Source organism: Anomaloglossus baeobatrachus, chromosome 1 (assembly GCF_048569485.1).
Source record: "Anomaloglossus baeobatrachus isolate aAnoBae1 chromosome 1, aAnoBae1.hap1, whole genome shotgun sequence".
Classification (NCBI taxonomy): domain Eukaryota; kingdom Metazoa; phylum Chordata; class Amphibia; order Anura; family Aromobatidae; genus Anomaloglossus; species Anomaloglossus baeobatrachus.
Window position 1 is genome coordinate 139,253,991 of NC_134353.1, and position 26,198 is coordinate 139,280,188.

A 26,198-nucleotide genomic window follows, 5' to 3' on the forward strand; every position below is an offset into this window, starting at 1 on the left:
TGTGGGACCAGAGGCTTTCCGCAACCTTTTGTAAGTGTTAGAACATCTGTACTCTGTGCCTAGCTGACACTATTTTTCTCGTTGTGCCATCCCCGTGCTCCAAAATCACGTGTCCGTAAACATCAAACGGGCTCTCACCAATGCCATAACAGGGAAGATCCACTTAACCACAGACACATGGACAAGCGGAAGTGGACAGGGATGCTACATCTCACTGACGGCACACTGGGTGAACCTGGTATCCGCTGGTACAGAGAAAGTTCCCACACCCAGAATAGCGGGGCCCCCTTCAATCACAGTTTCAGTAGCCTCCTACACAGCAAGAACTCCCTCCACTTCCTACTCTTCATCTGGCTCCTGTGCATCCTCCTCAACATCTGCCGGTGTCCAACCATCAACATCATTCTCCAGCTGGGATCTCTGCAGCACTGCCTCGGCTAAACGGCAACACGCTTTACTGAAGCTCATCTGTATCGGTGATAAATCGCACATGGCAGCTGAGCTTTTGAAAGCAATAACTGAGCAGACAGATGAGTGGCTTGAGCCATTGGACCTCCGTCCAGAGATGGTAGTGTGTGATAATGGTCGTAATCTGGTGGCGGCTTTAAAGCTTGAAAAGCTTGTACACGTTCCTTGTATGGCCCACGTTGTAAATTTAGTAGTTCAGCACTTTCTGAAGAAATACCCTGGGACACCAGACCTACTTACCAAGGTACGACGTATTAGCGCCCATTTCCGCAAGTCATCTCCCTCTTTTGCTGGCCTGGCAGTGCTGCAGCAGTGCTTACACTTGCCTTGTCACAGACTTATATGTGACCTACCTACGAGACGGAATTCAACCTATCATATGTTGGCCAGGATCCATGAGCAGCAGAGGGCAGTATCCCAATTCCAGCTGGAACATGCCCGTCAGACGCAGCTGCCAGACATAAGTACTTCCAAGTGGGTGTGGATTGCAGACATTTGTCAGGTCTTGGAGAATTTTGATTACTGTACCAACAATGTGAGCAGTGATGATGCTGTTATCAGCATTACCATTCCACTGATATGTTTATTGAAACACTCTCTGGATGGTCTGACTGACCAAAGGGTTCATGCACACGAGTTGTCTGTGGATCCAGACTTCACAATGATTGCAAGTAATCTGCACAACCTTGGCCAATAAGCTCAGGCCACCTTTGCTCAGCATCATGAGGATGAGGAGGATGATGAAGAACAGGAATGCTTAGAAGTTGGTAACCAAGGGATTGACAACCCAAGCTTCAGGGCTGTCCAGCATGGATGGCCTGAGGAGGAGCAGGAGGAGGAGAGAGAGACTGAGGAGGAGAGGAGGTTTAGGGAGACAGAATATATTCTTAGCAGTGACACACAAAGGTTTCCAGTTCGGAGTCTGGGACACATGGCATAGTTCATGTCACACTGCCTTTCTCATGACTGTCGGTTAGTCCACATTTTGGCAGACAACAAATACTGGTTATGTACCTTCCTTGACCCACGCTACATAGGCAAATTCGCTTTGCTACTTGTCGAGGCAAATAAGGATTGTACTACGAAAGCATTCAAGAGGGCTGTAGTGGAGCAGTTGATGAACGATTACCCTCAGATCATGCTTGCGTTAGAGGTAGTGTGTTATCTCATGCAACAGGATTACAAGAGAGGGCTACGCATAGTAGGAGCAACACAGCTGGGGGACTACTGTGCCAAAACTGGTCAATTTTCCACAAACTGTCAACTGCGAATCAGATAACAGTTGGGGGAACTATGACAAGGAGTGAACAGTTAAGTAAGATGGGGAGGGACTATGTAGGTGACAGAATCAGCATGCTTTCAGAATCTACTGTTCCCTTTACTATTGTGTTTCCAAGCTCAACAATTGGCCAGACTGCGCCTTATACTCTTTGGAAGCGCTAGCTTTCCCTGCTGTGAGTGTGTTGTCTGAGTGTGTTTTTAGGTCAGCGGGAACAATAATAACAGATAGTCACACACGACTATCCACGAAAAGGGCAGACAGTTTGACGATGGTCAAAATGAACCATAGAGAGATTGCCCCAGAGTATCTCAGGCCGCCTGTTAACAAGACCCAATAATAAGTGTAGCCCCAAAATAATGTATTTCTTAAGTTCAAATAAGTTCTATTGTTTCTCATTCAAGACTATTTTGTCTTCTATCATCTAATGACACTGCATGAGTAATCTAACTTGTTATGATGCTGCAGCGATGTAATTGTTTGGCCCAATCACCCAGGGCAATATTTTTGAAGCCTTTGTACATTATGCACTGGCACAATCACTGTTGAGGCTACACTATCTAGAACAATTGGTCAGGCAGTCTCTATTTGTGTTCTTTATTGGGAGTACCTTATGATGCTGTGCTCCATGGTGTCTGAACCATTATCCCCTGGGGAACTGATTTTATTAAACTCCTTGGCATGTTATGCCCTGTTGCAAATCCTACCAATTGTTAAAAAAATAACTGTTGAGAGCTATTGGGAGTACCTTCTGATGCTGTGCTACATGGTGTTTGAACCATTCCCTCCTGGGGAAACTGATTTTTTTAAAATCCTCGGTTAGCTAGTGGAATAAAGCCTGAGTTCCAGAGTGAAACAACTGCCACTTCCACGGTGCTGCATTCTTCACAAACTGTGGTCTAGGAAACAGGTGATGATGCCTCCTGCTCCCAACTGGATGTTGGCCAAACTCAATCATCAACGACCACATCCGCTTTGGTGTCCCAGCGTTCCGTTCAGTTGACCATACCACAGACCTTCGAAAAGAAGCGAAAATACAAACCGATCTAGAGTCTGTTATCCTTTCTCGTGTGCACACATGACATCACAAATAATCTGAAAGAGCAGTAAGACCTTGAGAGACCCTTTGTAGTCTCACCTCAACAATCCTGCCTACATATTCCCTTTAAAAGCTATGTACACTTTTGGTTTTTTTTTATTACATGCATGTATTATGTAGAAAACGGTATATGTAATAATTCTGCTTCAGCAGCTCAAGTTAGCAAATAGTATTCAATTTCAATCTAGAAAGCTGGATTTCTTGTTGGTTCAGTCTAAATCAGTATTCTCTAAGTTAACTCCAGTCCTTAAGCACCACTAACAGAAAATGTTTTCTGAATTTGCTTGGGTTGAAGGCACGTCCTGGCTGCACAGTTTGTCCTTAATTCTTCAGGACAATCTTTCCCAGAAGGCGGCCACCAATGTCTTGTTCCATCTGAGTTTGGAGAATAGGGTGCGAAACTTTGGAGCGATCGGTTGCCAGTTTCAAAGGTGAAAGTTTGAAATGCTAGGAGCACTGATTCCTCAGCATAGTCTTGAATCTCCTCCATACATGGGTGGGGAGGTCAAGCGAGATCTGGACAGGTATGCTGGCGGCTCTACTGGGTCAGTGGTAGCAGAAGGTGCTGGATTCTGCAGGGCATACAGACGGGAGTCCACGGTTACCATGTATTCGGACATTCTGCACTTCATGCTGGTGGGAAGTTCCTCTGCCTCTCGACAAGCTGGGGAGTGTCTGGCAGATGAGCACCTGCTGCATGTCTGCCAGGTGAGTAGACATGATCCCGATAGGGTCCATGGCCTCAGCAAACTGTTACAGTTGCCAAGGGGTGGTGAGTGCCCGGGAGTGGACCCACTGGGCTGTACACGAGTCTTCTCTGGAGGAGCTAACTCGGAGCTAATCCCTATACAGGGATTGTCAGGCACAGCACCAGGGAGCCTAAATGCATGACAGCAAGGACCAGTGGAGTTGGATCTGGCAGACTAATGAGTTTTTGATGTCCAGGATGTAGTCAGATGTGGTAGCATGGATGTGAAGACTCAGACGTGGCAGCATGGATGTGAAGACTCGGATGTGGCAGCACGGAGGTAGCGGATTCAAGCAGGTTAGCGTAGCAAGCAACTGGTACTAGAACACAGAACACAGTACTAGGCACAGTAGCGGGTATGGGTCCTAAGACCTAGCAACCCACTAAGGATAGGCAACATTGCTCATGCAACGCCCCTAAGAGGAGGCAGTTTTAAATACTTTTAGGATAATAGGTGACCTCAGGGATCACTTCTGGGTAATAAGATGTTGGCTGTTTAAGAAATTGGGCGTGGCCGCATGCACCATATGTGCACTCCCAGAAGTGGCCTGGAAGTAGGAGGAGGCCATGGAACACCCTGGGGCAGGAACGGGGTGCAGGGTACTGGGGGCAGGGGAGGACAATGGCACCCCGATCATGGCCTGGGAGCAGGGGTGTGCAGGGTTGTGACAACAGGACTGGAACCGGCGCTACATCTGTATACATACCCAAAGTGAGTAAACCAGTTTGTACCAACATTGGGAACGTGATGAAGAGACCTGCGATCAGATTTTGGTTGAGATATGCTTAAATCAAAAGCATGCCAAGAAGGATTCAGGCAGGGTTGAGAGCCAAAGATGAATTTAAAAAAATAATAAAAATTTAAATTTAGATTTTTACAAGTAAAACAGTTACATTGCATTGACATGAGAAGACTCTGCATAACTAATCATATGCTGAATAGTTGCAAGTCAAATTTATGTATAACATAGCCATGATGATTGTTTATAAAATAGAGCTAGTAGGAATCTGTAGTGGATGGTGAGAAAGGAGCCTGAAATCCAAAAGTTCAAAATATTGTTACCCTTTTGCTCATCAGTGTATATAGCAGGCTGATAATGTACTTAAGAAGTTATGAGAGGACTCTTGCTATATTTATGAAGCTATGTGGAGGCTCATACTGTATATAGGGGGCCATGTGGGGGCTCATACTATATATCGAGGGGCTGTGTGGGAACACACATTGTATATAGCAGGGCTATGTTGGGACCCAGTCTGTATATAAGGGGCTATGAGAGAGTTCATACTGTATGTAAAGAGCTATGTGGGAGCAAACACTGTATATAAGAGGCTATGTGGGGGTACACATCTTATATAAAGTGGGGCTATGTGGGGGCTCATACTGCATATAGGGGGTTATGTGAGGAATCATACTGTTTGAAGAGATTAGAGATATTGAATATATGGGCTATATGGGGGCTCATATGGTAAGTAAGGGGCTGTGTGGGGGCTAATACTGTAGATAAGAAGCTGTGTGAGGGCTGATACTGTATATAGTAGTATGTCAGACCTACATGGACCTAGGTCTTTTTTCAATCTATGTAATGTATGTAACTAAACTAGAGATCAAAATTAGAGAACAATGTATGATTACTTGCTTTTCGGCCCTGTCACACACAGAGATAAATCTGTGGCAGATCTGTGGTAGATCTGTGGTAGATCTGTGGTTGCAGTGAAATTGTGGACAATCAGTGCCAGGTTTGTGGCTGTGTACAAATGGAACAATATGTACATGATTTCACTGCAACCACAGATCTGCCAAAGATTTATCTCTGTGTGTGACAGGGCCTTAAGGGGTACACCATGCTACTAGAATAGTGTTTTACAAAAGATCCAAAGTTTATCAACATAAACCGTTTATTTTGCCCAAAACGTGATGATAATAATTAGAGAACAGCAATGACTGTAGCACAGAGAAAGATTATAACTACATTTTCTGAAGGTAACAACAGTCACCAATAAGTAGGAAGTGTAAAGGCCTTTGCTTTGAATTACTGCAGCACATCTACGGTCACAGGACATCACTAGTCTCTCACACTGCTCTGATGTGATTTTGGTCTACTCATCTTCTAGTTTCTTCCACAGTTCTTTGATTGTTGTGGGTTTCTTGGCTATAACTGTCACCAAGGATTTTCCAGAGTTTTTCTGTTGGGTTTAGATCAGGACTCTGGGCCGGCCATTTCATTGTTTCAATGTTTTCTGTTTAAGGGAACTGCCTTACCTGTTTTACTGTGTGACAGGGAGCAATGTCCTGCATAAAAATTGCTGGCTGATTGAGTGATGAGCGCAAGTAAGGAACCACATGATGTTGAAGAAGGTTCTGATATACACTTGTATTAACTTTGCCATGTAGTTGTATGAGAGATCCAACTCCTGCAGAAAACATTCCCAAAACCATGACACTTCCTCCACCACCTTTCACTGACTTCGTAACACACTTTGGATTAAATTTTTCCCCAGTTTGTTAACCAAGAAAATGTTTCCCATCAGACTTAAATAAATTAAACTTGCTCTCATCACTAAAATGAACTTTGGGCCACTTCTACTCTGTCCACAGAACATGCTCCTTTTAATTCTTTCTGCTAATGAGAGGTTTGGTCACTGCAGAGCGGGTTGACAGTCCAAATGCTCTTAAACATCATGACCCTGTATGATGAGACAGATCCTTACCCTGTTCATTGCTGAACTGGCGAGCAATTCCAGCTGCAATGTTGAAACAATCAGCCATGGAAAATCCCTACATTATCCAGTCCTCTCTTGCATTTGTCTTTCGAGCATGACCATCCTTCTTGGGGGACTTGAAAGAGTTGGTGATGATGTAAAGAACCAATATTCTCGAAATCACAGACTTGGAATAACCAACTTCTCTTGCTAAAGGCCGCTTTACACGGGAAGATTTATCAATTTGTTGCCCGTGTTGCACAAAGACGGTAATTCCCGTCAGGCCTAAAACACACTTACGCAAAAAAAAACGTCCGTATGATACAATCCGTTTTTCGGGTCCGTGTTCCGTTTTTTTGGGGGCGTTTCTCCGGTACGTCTGGCATCCGTGTGATGGCGTATGCGAGCCGTGTGTACGTGTAAAATGTCCGTGTTTGTGTGTAAAATGCTCGTGTATGTATACGTGGAATGTCCGTGTGGAATGTCCGTTTGTGTGTTGCACAATGTCGTTGATACATGTCGGCTGACAGCAGACAGAGTTGCGCGATGAGAATGAACTCGGGTGAACTTCACCCGACTTCATTGTCATGCCGCGGCTCTGTCTGTGTGCCGCGTACTGATTAGCGGTCACCTGTGAAGGATTCACCAGTGACAGCTATTCCCCCGAGTGACTGAAGTTAGCAGCCCTCTCTCATACTTACCGCTCCCCGATCACCAGTGCGGCGAGGAACAGCTGTGCAGAGAATATGCGGCAACAATTATTTTGAATATGCCGGCCGCTCATTAATCAATCTCGTATTCCCTGCTTTCCCCACCCACAGACGCCTGAGATTGGTTGCAGTCAGACACGCCCCCCAAGCTGAGTGACAGCTGTCTCACTGCACCCAATCACAGCAGCCGGTGGGCGTGTCTATACTGTGCAGTTAAATAAATAAATAAATAATTAAAAAAAACGGCGTGTGGTCCCCCCCAATTTTAATACCAGCCAGATAAAGCCATACGGCTGAAGGCTGGTATTCTCAGGATGGGGAGCCCCACGTTATGGGGAGCCCCCCCAGCCTAACAATATCAGTCAGCAGCCGCCCAGAATTGCCGCATATATTATATGCGACAGTTCTGGGACTGTACCCGGCTCTTCTCGATTTGCCCTGGTGCGTTGGCAAATTGGGGTAATAAGGAGTTATTGGCAGCCCATACCTGCCAATAAGTCCTAGATTAATCATGTCAGGCGTCTCCCCGAGATACCTTCCATGATTAATCTGTAAATTACAGTAAATAAACACACACACCCAAACAATCCTTTATTAGAATAAAAAACACTAACAAATTGCCTCGTTCACCAATTTGATAAGCCCGAAAAAGCCCTCCATGTCCGGCGTACTCCAGGATGGTCCAGCGTCGCTTCCAGCTCTGCTGCATGAAGGTGACCAGAGCGGCAGAAGACACCGCCGCTCCTGTCACCTCCACGCAGCTAATGAAGGGAATAGCGTGATAGCTTAGCAAACACGAAGAACAGGCCCCGCCCACTTGGAAAGGAACCCTCTATATACCCTGTACCTGCATCTTCAATATCATGTTGGAGGGCGCTGGCCCTTTAAGAAAAGGTCAATGACCGCGCGCGCGCCCTAATGCGCATGCGCGAGGCCCGGGTGCCAGAAGCCAGAGCAGGATGTGGTGTGCAGGAGGCAGGAGTGCCGGGCCGGCTCAGAACAGCAGACGGGCGCCGGGACCGGGTTGCCTGGAGGACGCAGGTGAGGGAGCATGGAGGCTGAGGAGTGGGGGACCGGGGAGCGTGGCACGGGAGTGGGGAAGCGAGGTCCGGGAGCGGGGGAGCGTGGCAGAGGAGCTGGGGAGCATGGCAGAGGAGCCGGGGAGCGTGGCAGAGGAGCCGGGGAGCGTGGCAGGAGAACCGGGGAGCGTGGCACGGGCACCTGGGAGCGTGGCACGGGCACCGGGGAGCGTGACAGTAAGCATGCTTAATGCTGCTCAATATTAAGTGATACAATTAATATTAATATACAATAATATGTTAATATTGAGAAGAATTAATTTCAGCCTTTTTGTTTGGCCCCCACACCAGTCACTGTCACCATTGAGCTCAGATTGGCATGTAGGAGCAGACGGGAGAAGCTGGAGATTTAGATGACAGGGAGTGTGGCTGTCGGTATTTATACCAAGCATTGAACTTTCATGTATTTTAATGCATCCAAGCTGCAGAAGTAAAACAATTTTACAATAATGATTTTTTTTACATAATATACAGAATACAAAAAAAATGCATGTATACCAATAGTGTTTAAAATAGCAAGATCTGTATGTTTTAAGCTGAAAGAGTATAAAAAAATAATTTTGAATCATTTTTGGGGTTTGAATCATTACTTTCTACAAAACAGATAAACAACAACTTCCAAAACAATGTAAATGCTCTAAAAAGTGAAAAAAATGTTTATTGCATTTTGGTCAAGAAGTACTTAATGAAATTATATGAATGAACCAACATTTAAAATAGCCGCAATGAAACATTAGGAATAAATCATTTTGAATTGGCATTTTTATTCAAAATTGACTATTATGCAAAGGTAAATCTGTGCAGCATGAATTATTAGCATTAATACAATAGTTTTGTGACAATTCAGCAATAAGTCAGAGCTCCTCATGAAACATACATGCACAAATCTAGCAATTTATTTCTTTTTTCCTTTTAGAAATTTTAGAATGAGTTTAGATACAAATACATATTGATTGTTGTACCATTTCTCTATAACTGTTTAAAAGTAGATTGATGCAGTAAATTGTACAACATGGAGTTGTAATGGGCAGCCTAAGTTATTAAAGCTTAGCATCAGTCTCTCTATCTCTACTTCTCATATATACATTGACTGGGAACTTTATCAGTGGCTAAAACAGTAAATAAATGTTAATTTAAAGGAGAAGATGGATATGTTTATTCAATGCATACAATGCTGACATCTTCTCTATGACTGCAGTCTGTTACCCCCCAGCCAGAGAATTTACAGTCTTTGATGGAGCGTTCAATTCCAAGACACTCAACGTCATCCATCCATATTTTGCCAAATCCTGTAAGTAGAGACAGTTATTCAGTTAAGGCAAAGAAATTACAACACAGGGAATAAATAAATACATAAATAAAAGGAAACTTACACCAGGTGTTCCCCATATAAAGTACGCCCTTATACACAGCATTTTAGAATACTGCATATATGTCCCCAAGTTGCTTTGCATAAAAGAAAAATTACCTTTTACTATACTCACCTATGAGTCTGATGGGCATCAGAGATCTTGATCCAGCGCCATCCTCCTTCTTCCTTCATTTGGTTGACGCATCCTACATCATCCACACTGTCTCCCTCATTGCTTTACGCTTGGCAGGTTAAAGAGAAGTGCACATGTGTGGGAAAGCAAAGTACTGTAATATGTATGCTCAGGGAAAGGTCAAAGAGCGTGTGTGCATGGGCATTACAATACTTTCCAATACTTTCCAATACTCTCCAATTGGCAGTGAAGAGAAAAGTGTGCCTGCGCAGGAGTTTGATAGTGAAGAGGATGAAGTAGGATGCATCATCAACACGAAGCAAGGAAAGGAGGACGCCGCCAGATTAAAACCAGTGATGCCCATTGGACCGTACCGCCCCCTAGGTGAGTATAATAACAGGTCTTTTTTATATTTAGATTTGTTAATCCCATGCCATTTGTTATTCAGTAGCAAGAACCTGAGCTGGACCCTGCTCTACAAAGGGAATACCTGGTTAGCTGACATGGGGGTGGCGAATTGCAGAAGGGTACCAGACACCATGGCCTGATTCATCAAATTGATTATGCCAGAATATTGGTGTAAATTGCTTTGACAAGTTGCAAAATTGGTGACTTTTGTCATTTTCACACCAATTTCATCCACCATAGCAGGTGTGAATGGAGTGGAGCGCCACCACATGTCTAATTCACGACTAGCTGTGGCGTAATTTATACCAGTAAAATTTGTGGTGAGGCGCACGCCATTTTTTAGATGCATCTGATTCATTTTGTGTGCTCCTTTCAATGTACCAGGAAACTCAGACTACAGTATGACCCCTTATCAAAACTGGCATGAACAGCACCAGCCTTGTATCTGGACCCATCTGCTTCTTTCATGAACCTGGAATCATAATTAGTTACTGTGAACCCACAGCATGCTATCACAGGAGTCCTCAATGAAATAGAAACAGACCATCATTTAGCTGAAAACAAAAGAAGAAATTCATCAGAGAGATAGAAGAAATGTTAGGAGTGACCATTCAATAACATAATACATTCTGCAAAAAAAGAGTACACTGGTGAGCTTGGGATGTTCACAGAATCCTTTACATGGTGAAGAAAAGCCCCTTCAACATCCCCTCAAGTGAAAAACACTCTCCGTTAAGTAGCTGTTTCAGTATTTAAGTCTACCATAAAGAGAAGACTTCACAAGAGCAAACAGAGAGGGTTCACCACAAGGTGAAAAAAAAAATAAAAAATAAATAAATAAATATATATATATATATATATATATATATATATATATATATATATATATATATAAAAGCCAGCCCAGTTCTGGAAAAGCATTCTTTGGACAGATGAAACCAATATAAACCTGTACCAGAATGATGGAAAGAAGAAAGTATAAGGAAGGCTTTGAAAGGATCATGATTGAAAACACAGATCATCCTCTGTAAAACAAGGTGGAGGCAGTGTGATGGCATGGGGATGCATGGCCTCCAATGGCACTGGGTCACTAGTGTTTATTGATGATGTGACTGAAGACAGAAACAGCTGGATGAATTCTGAAGAACCAGGGCTGTACTTTCTCTTCAGATTCAACCAAATGCAGCAAGGTATATTGGACGGCGCTTCACCGTACAGATGGACAATGACCCAAAACATACCGGAAAAGCAACCCAGGAGTTTTTCAAGGCAAATAAGTGGAATATTCTGCAATGGCCAAATCAATCACCAGATATCAACCCCTTCAAGCAAGTATTTTACATTCTTAACACAAAACATAATAGAAAAAGACCCACAATCAATCAACTATAGTAAAAGCCTGGCTAAGCATCATAAAGGAGTATACCCAGTGTTTGGTGACGTCCTTGGCTACCAGACTTCAGGCAGTCATTACCTGCAAAGGATTCTCTACAAAGTGTTAAACATTAACACTTTATTTATGAGAAAGTAAAGTTGTGCAATTACTTTTGAGCCCCACAATAGAGGAGACTTTGTAGAAAAATTGTTGCAATTCCTAAACAGTTCACAGGATATCTTTGTTCAACCCCATTAATTAAGCCTGAAAGTCTTCATATCAAATTGCATCTCAGTTGTTTAATTTAAAAAAAAAATAAAAAATAGCGGCATGTAGAGTCCAAATCACAAAGAATCATTCACTGTCCAAATATGTCTGGACCTATCAGTATATCATGCTCGTATACGATAACTTAAACAAGATCCTGGAAGAGAACAAGGCAGGAAAGGTCTACCGATCGATGCAGCCAGAAGTAGTTATAGAAGATGACTCACGGATAGTAATGTGCATTCAGCTAAAGGTTATGTTAAACACTTACAGGGTACTTTTTGTTTTCTATCTTAAAAAAAATCATCTTCACTATGCATGTAAAGCATACCTATCTACAACATCATGCTGCGAGTTGAAATCATTACATTGTACCATAGTTTTAAATATTTTTATTTAGGCAGACATTTATTCTTCATATACAGCTGGTGTAAATTCCTTTTGTCCCTTTCCAAAAATTTAGGTCTCTCGATGCAGTTTGTTATGGAAAAAGGAAACATCATCCAGTGCTGAGTCTTTGCCATTGCTCTCAGTGAGCGGTATCAGCTACAGTCAGGGTCGTATTTATCACTAGGCACCCGTGGTCCAGTGCCTGGGGTGGCAGGTTGCGAGGGCGGCACCTTCTGGCAGCAAAAAAAAAAAATTTTTTTTTTTTACACATCCTCTCCCCCTCCATTAGACAATCGATTAAATCCTCTGTGGAGGGGAGAGGGGGGGAGAGGCGCACCTCCATTTATTTGTGTCCGTGTCAATTAAGTCACCAATGCCAACAAACTGCGGCCGCCGGGCACAGGGAGCTCATTGACCCCGGAACTGCCGGCGCCTGCACTTCCGGGGTCAAAGGCACACGCCAATCAGCTCCTTCCTCTGTGCTGCGTCCAATGCTGTGTGGACATCACATGCAGATCTCACAGCAGGACGCTGCAGAGGACGACGCGATGGAAGCCAGTGTCAGAAGAGGACACTTACGTGAGCCAGGAAGATGGCGGCGGGCACTGGAGCAGTTAAGTGCTCGCAGAGCTGAAGATTCATAAGGAGCGTGGGGGTGTCTCTAATGCAGACTGGAGATCTGTGCATGCGGTCGGGGGAGAGAGGCTGATACTGGGTGAGGCTGGGGGAGAGATGCTGATGCTAGGGGAAGCTGGGGGGAGAGAGACTGATGCTGGGGGGAGAGGCTGATGCTGGGAGATGCTGATTCTGGAGGAGGCTGGGGGGAGAGAGGCTGATGCTGGGGGAGGCTGGGGAAGAGAGGCTGATTCTGGGGGAGTCTGGGGGAGAGAGGCCGATGCTGGGGAGGCTGGTGGGAGAGAGGCTGATGCTGGGGGAGGCTAGGGGAGAGAGGCTGATGGTTGTAGAGGCTGGGGGGAGAGAGGCTGATGCTGGAGAGAGAGAGGCTGATGCTGGGGGAGGCTGGGGAGTGAGAGGCTGATTCTGGGGGAGGCTGGGGGGAAAGAGGCTGATACTGGAGTCTGGGGAAGAGAGAGGCTGATATTTGGGAATTGGGGGGGAGGCTGAGACTGGAGGCTGGGGGAGAGGCTGAAACTGGTGGAGGCTGGGGGAAAGAGGCTGATACTGGGAGGAGGGAGGCTGATACTGGGGGGAGAAAGGCTGAGGCTGGGGGAGGCTGGGGGCAGAGAGGATGATACTGGGTGGAGAGGCTGATACTGAGGGGAGAGAGGCTGATACTGAGGGGAGAGAGGCTGATTCTAGGAGAATCTAGGGGGAGAGAGGCTGATGCTGGGAGAGGCTGATGCTGGGGGAGGATGATGATGGGAGAGGCTAATGCTGGGGGAGGCTGGGGGTAGAGAGGCTGATGCTGGGGGAGGCTGGGGGGAGAGAGGCTGATGCTGGGGGAGGATGATGCTGGGGGAGGCTGATGCTGGGGAGGCTGATGCTGGGGGAGGCTGGGGGGAGAGAGACTGATGCTGGGGGAGGCTGGGGGGAGAGAGGCTGATGCTGGGGAGAGAGGCTGATGCTGGTAGAGCCTGATGCTGGGGGACGCTGGGGGGAGAGAGGCTGATGTTTGTGGAGGCTGGGGGGAGAGAGGCTGATGCTGGGGGAGGCTGGTGGGAGAAAGGCTGATGCTGGGAGAGCCTCAGGCTGGGAGAGCCTGTAGGGGGAGAGGCTGATGCTGAGGGGAGAGAGGCTAATGCTGGGGGAGGCGGGGGGGAGAGAGGCTGATGCTGGGGGAGGCTAGGGGAGAGTGGTTGATGCTGGGGGAGGCTGGGGGGAAAGAGGCTGATGCTGGGGGAAGCTGAGGGGAGAGAGGCTTATGCTGGGGGAGGCTTGGGCGAGAGAAGCTGATGTTGGGGGAGGCTGGGGGGAGAGAGGCTGATGCTGGGGGAGGCTGGAGAGAGAGAGGCTGATACTGGGGGAGGCTGGGGAGTGAGAGGCTGATTCTGGGGGAGGCTGGTGGGAAAGAGGCTGATACTGGAGTCTGGGGGAGAGAGAGTCTGATATTTGGGAATTGGGTGGGAGGCATAGACTGGAGGCTGGGGGAGAGGCTGAAACTGGTGGAGGCTGGGGGAGAGAGGCTGATACTGGGAGGAGGGAGGCTGATACTGGGGGGAGAAAGGCTGAGGCTGGGGGCAGAGAGGATGATATTGAGTGGAGAGGCTGATATTGAGTGGAGAGGCTGATACTGAGGGGAGAGAGGCTGATTCTAGGGGAATCTGGGGGGAGAGAGGCTGATGCTGGGGGAGGATGATGATGGTAGAGGCTGATGCTGGGAGAGGCTAATGCTGGGGGAGGCTGATGCTGGGGAGGCTGATGCTGGGGGAGGCTGGGGGGAGAGAGGCTGATGCTGGGAGAGCCTGATGCTGGGGGAGTCTGGGGGGAGAGAGGCTGATGTTTGTGGAGGCTGGGGGGAGAGAGGCTGATGCTGGGGGAGGCTGGTGGGAGAAAGGCTGATGCTGGGAGAGCCTGATGCTGGGGGAGGCTGTGGGGGGAGAGGCTGATGCTGAGGGGAGAGAGGCTAATGCTGGGGGAGGCGGGGGGAGAGAGGCTGATGCTGGGGGAGGCTAGGGGAGAGAGGCTGATGCTGGGGGGAGGCTGGGGGGAGAGAGGCTGATGCTGGGGTAGGCTGAGGGGAGAGAGGCTTATGCTGGGGGAGGCTGGGGCGAGAGAAGCTGATGTTCGGGGAGGCTGGGGGGAAAGAGGCTGATGCTGGGGGAGGCTAGGGGGAGAGAGGCTGATGCTGGGGGAGGCTGATGCTGGGGGAGGTTGGGGAAGAGATGATGGGGAGGCTGGGGGAGAGAGGCTGATGCTGGGGGGAGAGAGGCTGATGCTGGGGGAGGCTGGTGGGAGAGAGGCTGACGCTGGGGGAGGCTAGTGGGAGAGAGGGTGACGCTGGGGGAGGCTGGTGGAAGAGAGGCTGGCGCTGGTGGGAGAGAGGCTGATGCTGGGGGAGGCTGGAGAGAAAGAGACTGATGTTGGGGGAGAGGCTGCTGCTGGAGGCGGGGGGAGAGAGGCTGCTGCCAGGGGAGTGGGAGAGAGGGGACAATGCTAGAGACGAGGGACAAGGGTTGAGGGATAGTGCAATGACAAAATCGATGGATGGGGAGTGTAAGGACTCAGAATGAAAGGGGGGCAGCATTGGGAGCTCATTATGGAGAAGGAGCAGCATGTGTGGGCTCAGTATGGAGTGGAGCAATGTAGGAGAGTCAATATCAAGAGTGGGGTAGTGTGTGTGTGGGGGGGTTGTCTCAGCATAAGCGCTAGTGTGGTGGTTTTAGCATGATAAGTGGGGCAGCATGGAGGTGTCATTATGGAAAAGAGGAAGGCAGCATTAGGAGCTCATAGAGAGGGGCAGCATACATGGGACATTGTGAGGAGGGGGCAGCATGCATGGGACATTGTGAGGAGGGGCGGCAGCATGCATGGGACATTGTGAGGAGGGGCAGCATGCATGGGACATTGTGAGGAGGGGGCAGCATGCATGGGACATTGTGAGGAGGGAGCAGCATGCATGGGACATTGTGAGGAGGGGGCAGCATGCATGGGACATTGTGAGGAGGGGCGGCAGCATGCATGGGACATTGTGAGGAGGGGCAGCATGCATGGGACATTGTGAGGAGGGGGCAGCATGCATGGGACATTGTGAGGAGGGAGCAGCATGGATGGGACATTGTGAGGAGGGAGCAGCATGGATGGGATATTGTGAGGAGGAAGCAGCATGCATGGGACATTGTGAGGAGGGAGCAGCATGGATGGGACATTGTGAGGAGGGAGCAGCATGATGTGAGGGCAATGTGCAGATCATATTTCATAATCGAGGAAAGTGTGGTGGGTATAATTTGTAAGGGAGGGCAGTGTGTAGTTTATTAGGGGCAGTGTGACAGTCACAGTATATAAGTGGTGACGGTGTGGTGGGAATATTTTATACTCATGCTATGTTTTGATGTGCCTGTGGTGATCCCCATTGGAGGGGGGGGGTTAGTGCTCTTCGTTTCTCATTGATACTTTTTCAAGTGTTTTACAGAGTAGATCTGCCTTAAACAGATGTCATGTGCGAAAACTCATAGTTTTACGTTGTCACTAAGGATCAGAACCACTTAAAGTGCCTAGGGCAGCACGAAGGCAAAATACAGCCCTGGCTACAGTGAAAAGTTAATGCTGACAGTGTGGAAGTCAGTCAGTGAGCTTGAGTGGCTCTGCCCATGTAGATGGAAGGGCCCTCACTAAGGTCACTGATTGACGTCAGTGCAAAAGCTAATGCCAGACACCAGACTACAGTAGTGGCAGCGACTCAGGTCTAGACTCATGAAGGGTGAATAAAAAATAGTGTTTGGTTTTCTTACAACACTCTGCACCTGAGGACCAAAATTTTCTCGAAGGGGACACCTTTCTAAAGGCCCTGTTCCAGCACAGGATGACTGTTCATACCAAGTACAGGTGCTCGTGCATCATGGCGGGGGTAATTCTTTACATACACCTTCCCACCTGCTGGTTTTCCATCTATCTCCACCCTTCTCTGTATCTTTGAAAACTGAGCTATCCATCAAAGAAGAGAGGAGGGTGGAAATTGAGGGACAACAGGCAGGTGGGAAGGTGTATGAAAATGATTAGTCCCCACCATGATGGACCGTGTGCCTGTTCTTGGTTTGAACAGTCACTATTCTGTGCTGACAGAGTCCCTTTAACCCCTTCACTACTGCCGATTTTGCGCTTTCCATTTTTTGTTCACCATTCTTCTTCGGGGAGACATAACTTTTTTATTTTTCAGGCAATATGGTCATGTGAGGGCTCATTTTTTGCAGAATGAGCTGTAGTTTTAAATGAAGTTAAGAGTTTTACCATATAGTGTACTGGAAAACAGCAACAAAATTTCAAATGCGGAAAAATTGCAAAAAACGTGCAATTGCACTATTGTTTTTGACACCAAACATGAATAAGTTTACTTTTATCTAAGAGGTTAAAAAAAATCAGAAGTTTGTCTGAAAAAAGTGGCGAACGCTTTGCACTATTTTCCGCGACTCGTAGCGTTCTCATTTTTCGGGATCTATGGCTCGTTGATGGCTTATTTTTTATGTCTAAAGCTGATATTTTTAACCGAACCATTTTTGCGCAGATGCTACGTTTTGATCGCATGTTATTGAATTTTGCACAAAATTTGTGGCGACCAAAAAACTTAATTTTGTTTGGAATTTTTTTGCCGCTACGCCATTTACCAATCAGATTAATTGATTTTATATTTTGGTTTCTGAACGTGGCAATACCAAATGTGTGTATATTTTTTATGTTTTTAACTCTTTAATTTTCAATGGGGCAAACAAATGGGGGTGATTTGAACTTTTAGGGTTTTTTTTACTTTTTTAATATTTTTAAAACTTTTTTTAAACTTTTTTTTTATTTTACTAGGTCCCATAGGGGACTATAATGATCAGCAGTCTGATCGCTCATTCATTTCTCTCAATGAGAGCTGCACTGTCAGACTGTGAGAAATGGTCATCTCTTGTAACAGCCAGTATTCGGCTATTTGTTTACAGGACCTTAGTCATGTGAGCACAAGAGTCATCACATGACCCAGTGCTACCATGACAACCACCGGGCGCCATGTGACCACGTCACGTGACCACGTCACATGACTTCTGGTATCAGCCTGTAAGTAAAGTTTCAGCATGATCACAGTTATAATGGCGCTGTCACTTATTGACAGCGCCAGTTAAGGGGTTAAATGGCACGGGCGGATAACGATTCTGTTCGTGCCTGGCAGGCATACATGTCAGCTGCATAAATCAGCTTAGATGTGCACCAATCTTCCCCGGTTACCGGCAGCAGCTGGGGAAGATTAACACTATGACCACTAGGATGTAATTTTACCACTTGCGGTCATTAAGGGGTTAAGTTATTTCAGCTTTGCAATATATATATATTTATACATATATATATATATACATATATATATATATATATATATATGTATATATGTGTATATATATATATATATATATATATATTCATAGACGCACATCCATCTGATATACATTGCTGCTCAGAGAACAGTCAGGTCCCTATACTGCAATATATGTTGCCAAAAAGGCCCGCAGCTGACATGGCGTGCCTGTGACTGGGAATATAACAGTGACGTCATGCGTCGACATAGAGTACAGACCAAAAGTTTGGACACACCTCCTCATTCAAAGAGTTTTCTTTATTTTCATGACTCTAAAAATTGTAGATTCACATTGAAGGCATCAAAACTATGAATTAAAACATGTGGAATGAAATACTTAAAGAAGTGTGAAACAACTGAAAATATGTCTTATATTCTGGGTTCTTCAAAGTAGCCACTTTTTGCTTTGATTACTGCATTGCACAATCTTGGCATTCTCTTGATGAGCTTCAAGAAGTAGTCACCGGAAATGGTCTTCCAACAGTCTTGAAGGAGTTCCCCGAGATGCTTAGCACTTTTTGTCCATTTTGCCTTCACTCTGCGGTCCAGCTCACCCCAAATCATCTCGATTGGGTTCAGGTCTGGTGACTGTGGAGACCAGGTCATCTAGTGTAGCACCCCATCACTCTCCTTCTTAGTCAAATAGCCCTTACACAGCCTGGAGGTGTGTTTGGAGTCATTGTCATGTTGAAAAATAAATTATGGTCCAACTAAACGCAAACCGGATGGAATAGCATGCCGCTGCAAGATGCTGTGGTAGGCATGCTGGTTCTGTATGCCTTCAATTTTGAATAAATCCCCAACAGAGTCAGCAGAAAAGCACCCCCACACCATCACACCTCCTCCTCCATGCTTTACGGTGGGAACCAGGCATGTAGAGTCCATCCGTTCACCTTTTCTACAAAGACACGGTGGTTGGATCCAAAGATCTCAAATTTGGACTCATCAGACCAAAGCACAGATTTCCACTGGTCTAATGTCCATTCCTTGTGTTCTTTAGTCCAAACAAGTCTTTTCTGCTTGTTGTCTGTCCTTAGCAGTGGTTTCCTAGCAGCTATTTTATCATGAAGGCCTGCTGCACAAAGTCTCCTCTTAATAGTTGTTCTAGAGATGAGAAGGTGTGTCCAAACCTTTGGTCTGTACTGTAGGAAACACACTGATGTCAGTTGCTAGCCACTACACAAGCTACAGAGGAGGACACTGCACGATGTGGTAGCGGGGAAATTGAGTAAAAGGTTGGGGTTTTTTATGCATTAGAGACAGGTATACCAGGAAGATGCCCAGGATAAGTACATATATATCATAATGTGAACATATTTAATAGGATGGGTCAAGGGTCCAGGATAAAGACATATATACCAGGATGGGGAATGTATATAACAGGATGGGGAACATACAGTTAGGTCCAGAAATATTTGGACAGTGACACAATTTTCGCGAGTTGGGCTCTGCATGCCACCACATTGGATTTGAAATGAAATCTCTACAACAGAATTCAAGTGCAGATTGTAACGTTTAATTTGAAGGTTTGAACAAAAATATCTGATAGAAATTGTAGGAATTGTACACATTTCTTTACAAACACTCCACATTTTAGGAGGTCAAAAGTAATTGGACAAATAAACCAAACCCAAACAAAATATTTTTATTTTCAATATTTTGTTGCGAATCCTTTGGAGGCAATCACTGCCTTAAGTCTGGAACCCATGGACATCACCAAACGCTGGGTTTCCTCCTTCTTAATGCTTTGCCAGGCCTTTACAGCCGCAGCCTTCAGGTCTTGCTTGTTTGTGGGTCTTTCCGTCTTAAGTCTGGATTTGAGCAAGTGAAATGCATGCTCAATTGGGTTAAGATCTGGTGATTGACTTGGCCATTGCAGAATGTTCCACTTTTTTGCACTCATGAACTCCTGGGTAGCTTTGGCTGTATGCTTGGGGTCATTGTCCATCTGTACTATAAGCATAGAAAGAAGAAATGGAGCTTACAAGGCTATTAGTGTAAAATATCCAAAATTTTATTATACAAATTTCTTATTATATTAAAATGGTTTCAATCACTATAGAAAAAGTACATATGCGGTGCTAATAGAGAAAAAGGTGAATTACCACACATAAGTGGGAGAGCAAAAGTGATAAACACCCCAAGTAGACATAGTTACTAGCAAGGGCAAGGGTCAAAAATAAACATAAGTAGCTGGTTGATAACTATGGCGTCTCTGTCTTGGCAGGAAACGTAATTATATATAGCCAAATCAGCATAAATCCCTAAGGCAGGACAGAGGTTCCAAACATCAGACTAATCATAAAAAAAGTCAAAAAATGACCAACAAGTATGGCGCCTCCACCCTGACCGGGCACATGAAGTTGTGCAGCCAAATCGGCATAGGTCCATTTAAACAGGGCAGGAGTCACCCAATAACAAGCCAGTCACATGAAAAAGACCCTAAGAACCCATAACTTACACATGATTAAGAAAGAGGGGTGAACACCAGAGCGTCCCACGACAGTGCAAGGAGCCTTCCTACGCGCGTTTCGCACGGATTACATCTGTTGGCTTCATCAGGGAAGGTGTACGGCAACTGCCGTTCAAGGACCTTATGTAGGAAGTCACATGACTTCATTGGGCAGACCAAGACCTGGAAAATGTGTCCCAGCCAATCGGATCCCCGCCGACGCACACGCGCACCGCGCGCCCAACATCACATGCCCCTCAGCCGTCCAATGAGAGAGGGAGCCCGGAGCACAGCACACGTGCTCCAAGGCCACCCCCACCCAGCAAGGACGGCCAAGGGGCGGGCAAGGAAGGCGAGCGGCGCACATGGGTCACGGAGATCAGAGGGCGGGACACAGCTCCCAGCTAGAGTCCGTCAATCAGCCATCGGGTTGCCATGACGGCGCGCACGCCAAAGCACGGTGAGAGTCCGCACCACGTCCCCGGCAAATCCAGTGAGGGGGGACGCGACGGACCCCCGGGCCCAGGGGTCCGCAGCATCCACCCCCACCAAGAAGGACGCCGGGCAAGCAGCGGGGACAGAACACCGCGCGATGGGAGCGCGCACAGCAACCAGAGGGCGGGACAGACTAATAGCTGGAAATGAAAAATATGAACGATAAAAAGTTGGAATTTTAGGATATTTTACAAATAACCCATCAAAGACCCTCTTTGTAATAATCCCTTGGTCTAAGGCATCATTGAGGATGAGGTACAATTGGGCAGAGAATGAGGTCAAAGGTGTCCAACTTTTTACCTATTGCCCAAGGTCCACAAGGACCCCATCAATCCACCCGGTCGGCCCATCGTTTCAGGGATGGAGGGGTTATGTAGTCCCATCTGTCAGTTTATTGACTATTATCTAAAACCCCTGGTGGAGACCCTTCCATCCTACGTTAGGGATACGACCGAGGTTCTTAATAGACTTGATGGGGTCCATGTGGACCCAGGGACCCTCTTGGTGGTGGCTGATATAGAGTCTTTATACACGTGTATCAGCCACGACGATGGCCTGAGAGCAGCTCGTTTTTTCTTGGGTATGAGTAATTGGGATGGACGTATTTGTGAGCTGGTCCTGGAACTTCTTGACTATGTACTCACCCACAATTTCTTCGTCTTTAAAGATAGATTCTATCTGCAGAGGCGGGGGACCGCTATGGGCGCGGCCTGTGCACCTTCGTACGCAAACCTCTTCCTCGGGTTCTGGGAGAGGGGTTTGTTTGTTGACGGAGGTGCATGGGCCGCCCCCATGGTGTCAATGTCGGTGAGATACATTGATGATCTACTGATCATCTGGCAGGGTACCATCTCTCAACTCAAGTCTTTCATGGACCAGCTTAATACAAATAATTATAACATCAAATTGACATATAGTTTTAGCGACAGTGGAGTTGAGTTTTTGGATATTAAAATTACTGCAGATGAGTTTGGGGCTTTGCAGACGGATGTGTATAGAAAACCGACGTCTGTAAACTCCCTACTCCATGCCACCTCTGCCCATACCAACTCCACTGTACGCGCCATCCCAATTGGTCAATATCTCAGGGTGAGACGACTCTGCTCTCAGGACAACGTTTTTAAACAACAGGCAGATGATTTGAGGATGAGGTTCAAAAACAGAGGTTATGGGAATCGCACTCTGAAACAAGCTTATCAGAGAGCAAGATCGGTGTCTAGGGATGATCTGCTTCACGGGAGGAGAGGTGAAATCCGGCCTGTGGAAAATATAAGGTTCATCTCAACATTTAATGTTAAATGGCAGGAGATGAGAGAAATTCTAACTAAATTCTGGCCGATCCTTCAATCGGATCCCACCTTGAAGTCACGTCTGCCCCCTGTACCTTTGATGACCACCAGGCGATGTAAAAATCTTAAGGACTACCTGGTCAAAAGCCATTACATACCACCAGTGACCAGTAGTCCTTTTGGCTCGTCTGGACCCATCAAAGGTTGCTTTCCTTGTGGTCGCTGTGTTTCCTGCCCGAATGTCTCTCGCTGCTCTTCTTTCCATACTAGTGATGGGAGAAAAAATTTCCCTATAAGAGAACATATCTCTTGATCTACCATCAACGTCATCTATTATGCAACATGTGATTGTAATAAGATCTATATAGGTATGACGTCAAGGGAACTAAGAGTAAGAGTAAGAGAGCATGTGAGGGACATTCGGGCGGCAACCACAGCGACCAATGTGGCAGAATTAAAAACTATACCGCGCCACTTTAAATTGGTCCATGGATGCAACCCTAAATCTTTCATGGTCAGGGGTGTTGACGTGATTCACTGTGGGATTAGGGGGGGAAATGTCAAAAAGCTTTTGGCCCAACGTGAACTGAAATGGATTACCATTTTGGACACAGTCATACCAAAGGGCCTTAGTGAGGCTCTAAACTTCGCCCCGTTTCTATGAGTGGCTCTGGTCATGTACTGCACCATTCCTTTCCTTTTTAATTTAGGGTATTTTTTAATTATTTTTTATTTGGTTTCTTTTTGGCCCCATCATTAATTTTCAGTGTTCTTAATTCAATTCTCTTGCCTTCATAGGACCTTGTCTAGTCATTATCCATTGTGGTCTACATGTCGGACTTGGACCTGACATCGATTTTTGGAAAAATTGTTCGCACATGATTCCCGTATGACATGGACGTACTGTCACTTTAAGAAGATCTCTTTATAATAATTCTCCTGTTCTTTGTTTTTATGTAATATGATTGATGCCATTGTTATCTAATTTCTGTGGTCTTATTTATGGGATGGCAAGGATACTTATTTATTGTTCATATTTTTCATTTCCAGCTATTAGTCTGTCCCGCCCTCTGGTTGCTGTGCGCGCTCCCATCGCGCGGTGTTCTGTCCCCGCTGCTTGCCCGGCGTCCTTCTTGGTGGGGGTGGATGCTGCGGACCCCTGGGCCCGGGGGTCCGTCGCGTCCCCCCTCACTGGATTTGCCGGGGACGTGGTGCGGACTCTCACCGTGCTTTGGCGTGCGCGCCGTCATGGCAACCCGATGGCTGATTGACGGACTCTAGCTGGGAGCTGTGTCCCGCCCTCTGATCTCCGTGACCCATGTGCGCCGCTCGCCTTCCTTGCCTGCCCCTTGGCCGTCCTTGCTGGGTGGGGGTGGCCTTGGAGCACGTGTGCTGTGCTCCGGGCTCCCTCTCCCATTGGACGGCTGAGGGGCGTGTGATGTTGGGCGCGCGGTGCGCGTGTGCGTCGGCGGGGATCCGATTGGCTGGGACACATTTTCCAGGTCTTGGTCTGCCCAATGAAGTCATGTGACTTCCTACATAAGGTCCTTGAACGGCAGTTGCCGTACACCTTCCCTGATGAAGCCAACAGATGTAATCCGTGCGAAACGCGCGTAGGAAGGCTCCTTGCACTGTCGTGGGACGCTCTGGTGTTCACCCCTCTTTCTTAATCATGTGTAAGTTATGGGTTCTTAGGGTCTTTTTCATGTGACTGGCTTGTTATTGGGTGACTCCTGCCCTGTTTAAACGGACCTATGCCGATTTGGCTGCACAACTTCATGTGCCCGGTCAGGGTGGAGGCGAAATACTTGTTGGTCATTTTTTGACTTTTTTTATGATTAGTCTGATGTTTGGAACCTCTGTCCTGCCTTAGGGATTTATGCTGATTTGGCTATATATAATTACGTTTCCTGCCAAGACAGAGACGCCATAGTTATCAGCCAGCTACTTATGTTTATTTTTAACCCTTGCCCTTGCTAGTAACTATGTCTACTTGGGGTGTTTATCACTTTTGCTCTCCCACTTATGTGTGGTAATTCACCTTTTTCTCTATTAGCACCACCTATATGTACTTTTTCTATAGTGATTGAAACCATTTTAATATAATAAGAAATTTGTATAATAAAATTTTGGATATTTTACACTAATAGCCTTGTAAGCTCCATTTCTTCTTTCTATGCTTATGTGCCATATGGAGTGGCGTTGATTTTTGATGCGAGATGTGCTTTGGTTCAATGTTTTTGTGTCTCATGGTCTTTTTTGTGTTATTCACAGCACAGTCTCGGACAATGATGAACTTCAAAGCCCGCGAGGAGGCGTGGCTTAATAAAATTAACGAGGTGCTAAAAGGTGAACCCACAGGGGTTTTGGAAAGTAATGGTGCATGTACTAGGGATTTGTGCAATAAGATGACGGAGCTACTCAAGAAGCGAACTAGGATTTGGCTTAATTGTACCTTTTTGGAGAGATACGTGGAACTCGGTTTAATTCCGAGGGGACTACGAGTTCAAGTCTTTCCCTCGTTCCCCATTCAGAATGATGAGTTTAAAAGTAAATGGGAGACGGCCGCTTCTGACTGCTCCAAGCAATTTCTTCAACTCTTAATTGGGTTGAATAAGGAGACCCTTGCTACCTTAGAAGGTGATATTAATTCCTTGCAGACCGATATAGGAAAAAACATGACAACAGTAGCAATTAATAAGTTTAATGAGGGTCTTGACTTGGAAATTGAGAAATTGAGTAAAGAGGTTCAAGATACTAAGATCCGGAAACTACAGAGAGATTTGGATGACAGACGTCAGAATAAGATGTACAAATGGAGGGGTAGTGATAGATTCAAACCATATCAACGCCCACGTTTTGGGGGATCAAGATCAGGCTCCATTTCCTCCTGTACTTCAGGTGAAGAAAGCGGTCTATCCGGCAGTACTACTATATCCGGAAGGGGTAATCAGAGCCAAATGTCCTGGGACAATAGACTACGTCAACCCAAAAAGAGGGGTGCCGGCAGACCTAAAGATATTGGTTCGGGCGAAGGCCCCCAGGTAATTAACCTGTCGAAATATACTTTGTCAACGGCACAACTACAGGTGTTGAGCAAGGGTTTGACATTTTCCCCCACTAACACCTTTGATTTGTTCACAGCTTTGAAGGATCTTCACCTCTTCTCCCGGAAGCTGATCCTTCATAAGTTACACTCTAAATCATCGACAGGAGACACCGATCTTGCTATGGGACAGAGTGCGACACAAATTTTGGAGGATCTCTCAGAAGAATTACCATCTCAGCTGCCAGGTGAGTTTCCCACCTCCTTGAGGCCTAGATCCGCGACTTTCCCCCCCTTGTCTCTGTGCCCGGCGGTGGAGATTTTTACCCGCCTTGTTAGTGAAAATCTGCGTGACATCTCCACTCGCCGATCACGGGACAATTTAACTGCAGTCCAAAGGAAAGCCTTGAGAGAACTGGGCGATATGAAGGATGTCATATTTAAGGCCGCAGACAAGGGGGGTAATGTCGTGGTTTGGCCGGTGGATCTCTATGAAAGGGAGGCCCACAGGCAGCTGAGAGATAGAGAGACATATAGTAGATTGGACTCCTCACCTTTGACCTCATTCTCTGCCCAATTGTACCTCATCCTCAATGATGCCTTAGACCAAGGGATTATTACCAAGAGGGTCTTTGATGGGTTATTTGTAAAATATCCTAAAATTCCAACTTTTTACCTATTGCCAAAGGTCCACAAGGACCCCATCAATCCACCCGGTCGGCCCATCGTTTCAGGGATGGAGGGGTTATGTAGTCCCATCTGTCAGTTTATTGACTATTATCTAAAACCCCTGGTGGAGACCCTTCCATCCTACGTTAGGGATACGACCGAGGTTCTTAATAGACTTGATGGGGTCCATGTGGACCCAGGGACCCTCTTGGTGGTGGCTGATATAGAGTCTTTAT

The 26,198-nt window shown here is 46.4% G+C and overlaps 1 protein-coding gene across 2 annotated transcripts in view; it reads right to left on the reverse strand.

Moving 5' to 3' along the window:
* Positions 1–8,727: 8,727 nt before the first annotated feature.
* The window catches only part of LOC142290417 (macrophage scavenger receptor types I and II-like), a 240,175-nt gene continuing 222,704 nt past the window's right edge, over positions 8,728–26,198 (reverse strand). For both annotated transcript variants that reach the window (XM_075334377.1, XM_075334371.1), the window contains one exon: positions 8,728–9,372. In XM_075334377.1, coding sequence (XP_075190492.1) covers positions 9,239–9,372 — 134 coding nt within the window. In that variant the 3' untranslated portion in view covers positions 8,728–9,238. The remainder of the gene's footprint in view (positions 9,373–26,198) is intronic.